At 41.6% G+C, this 2,345-nt stretch overlaps 1 protein-coding gene across 1 annotated transcript; it reads right to left on the minus strand.

Annotated features, from left to right (window-relative positions):
- Nucleotides 1-972: 972 nt before the first annotated feature.
- Nucleotides 973-1,842, minus strand: LOC113752015. Its single transcript, XM_027296157.1, has 2 exons — nucleotides 1,431-1,842; nucleotides 973-1,340 (listed from the first exon to the last, which is right to left on the minus strand). Exons 1-2 carry the CDS (start codon nucleotides 1,840-1,842, stop codon nucleotides 973-975), a joined length of 780 nt encoding a protein of 259 aa, XP_027151958.1.
- Between the last annotated feature and the right edge of the window lie 503 nt (nucleotides 1,843-2,345).

A 2,345-nucleotide genomic window follows, 5' to 3' on the forward strand; every position in this document is an offset into this window, starting at 1 on the left:
TCGAATCTTTAGGATCCGAGGACTTCCCATGATGGATCCGGGGTCGGATCTTCTAACTTTGGATACACTCCTCCAGAAGTACAGACGAGGGATTGGATCTCTCTTTGCTCTCATGGATCCGAGCTCGGATCCGTGCCATTAAATTTCCAGTTTTTTCGCTTCTTTCCTTTTTCCTTCATTTTTGCTCTTAATTTCTTGTGTACTTTATCCTCTGGACAATCCTTACACTTCTTTCAGCTCGTGCATGAACTTCATATATCGATATCCTTCACAATTTTACAAAATTAATGCATTAATCCACTCATTAATCCACTCACAAATTTCACAGAATTGAACATTTTGGCCATTAACTTGAAATATTGGAAAATATTTTAAAATTTTTTTACAGAGTTTCCCCATAAAAATGGACAAAACTCCCTGTCAACAACCTCAATTTCAAGAAAATTAACCACAATACAACATTTCCAAATAAAATTCCAACATTTTTAAGCCATAGACAACTCAAATCATGCATTTCAAGACACAATCCCCATAAGATAAAGTAATCCCTCCCCCACACTTAAATTTAACAATGTCCTCATTGTGAAGAAGGTAATAGAAACTGAAACTTCCCTCAAAATAAGTGGTGATTCAATTTGAAGCCATTAATCCTCACGATCATCCAAATTCTGTTCACAATGAAACAAAAGAGTACAAAAAACCATGAGTAGCACAAGAGAATCCAATATGAAAACTACAAAGTTTAAACCGAACACAATAAAAGAAAAATATAGCAACAAAAGATGTAATCAGCTAAAGATCTTCATGGCTGCTCAGAACGAGGGTCTACTGCCTCCTTATTTCCATGAGGACCCTGTGATGTACCAATATGCCCCTCCTCCTGCTGAGGCGTCGGAGTAGGTGACCAGCGGATATGGAAATGATCCTCGATCGCACGAAGACGGTGATCATGTCTGTCGAGTCGCTCGGTCATCATCCTCTCGATCTGGTCAATGCGCTCGACGACTCGTGTCTCCATACAGCAGATGGGATGACACAGATAGGATGTCGATCAAGTGCCACATTATATCTTAATTGTTCCATGAACCACGACCAACTGGAAATCGTCTCCTCATCAACTATGGCATAAGAAATTGGCAGAATCTTGTTGTTCGCATCTTGAGTGACTGCAACAAGGAGTTTGCCCTTGTATTCGCCACGCAGATGAGTGCCATCAACACATATAACCGGCCTGCACATGTGGAATGCTTCAATAGCCGGTCCAAAGGCCCAGAATACATACTTAAAAGTCTTAATTCGATCCAAACTATCCGAATGATGTGACCACTCCACCATGGTGCCTGGATTGGATTGCACCAGGGCATCGAGATACTATGGTAGTTCGGCAAAATTCGCCTCCCAAGATCCAAACACAAGCTCAATTGCTTTACGTCTGGCATACCAGGCTTTTTTGTAAGACACATCAACCTTCAAATTTTCTTTAACAAAACTTAGTATGTTCTTGACCTTTAATCCAGGATCATCTTCAATGCTACGGAGTATGTGCCTTGAAATAACGGAAGCCGTCAGGCTTGTATTGTTATTTCTAATCATGTCGCCCAAGCAGTTATGGTCATTGACCCATTTTGTAATTTGCCACATTCCATGAGTCTTTTTCTTTACGGCTCTAACACACCAGTCGCATGGTGGATACGATGAAGTGGAAGGAGTTCTTTCAATTGATGATTTGCATTTAGCAAACCACGTGTTACTCTTACTCTCAATAACTCTGAACTCCCTATTGTGATTGATGGACCACATCCTAACTGCCCCGCTGAGCTGCTGCTTACTCTCAAATCTCATATGGAGACGTATATTATTATTCTCCTCACTAAATGTGACAATACGCTCCAATCCATCCTCCTCTTCTATATCATCATCATCTATGCTCCCAAGATCGGAGAAAAATGCCATTCCTCTTGAAACATATGCAGAGCTGCCACTGTGCTATTATGTCTGATATTTCCGCATTCTGTGTTGGCAACCCGATACCCAACAAAGGGTTGTTGGGTATCGAGATTTACTCTTAAACCTCCACCTTCATGCTTATCATCCGAGTCACTACTGGACATATCTTGCGACTCCGACTCTACAACCTCTTCCGCATCAACTTCCGGGTCATCTTCTTCCGGATCATCTTCTTCAGAGGCAAGGAGCCTATCATGCCCACTAGCATATACATCATCTTCAGCTGAACTGCGACAACCTTGACCAGGGTTACACTCGATCCCATGTGGAGAAATATGGCATGATGGCCCTGGATCTCCAAAACTTGTAATCGAATCCAGGCCATGAAAATATTCCTG

Source organism: Coffea eugenioides, chromosome 11 (genome assembly GCF_003713205.1).
Source record: "Coffea eugenioides isolate CCC68of chromosome 11, Ceug_1.0, whole genome shotgun sequence".
NCBI classification, from domain to species: Eukaryota; Viridiplantae; Streptophyta; class Magnoliopsida; order Gentianales; family Rubiaceae; genus Coffea; species Coffea eugenioides.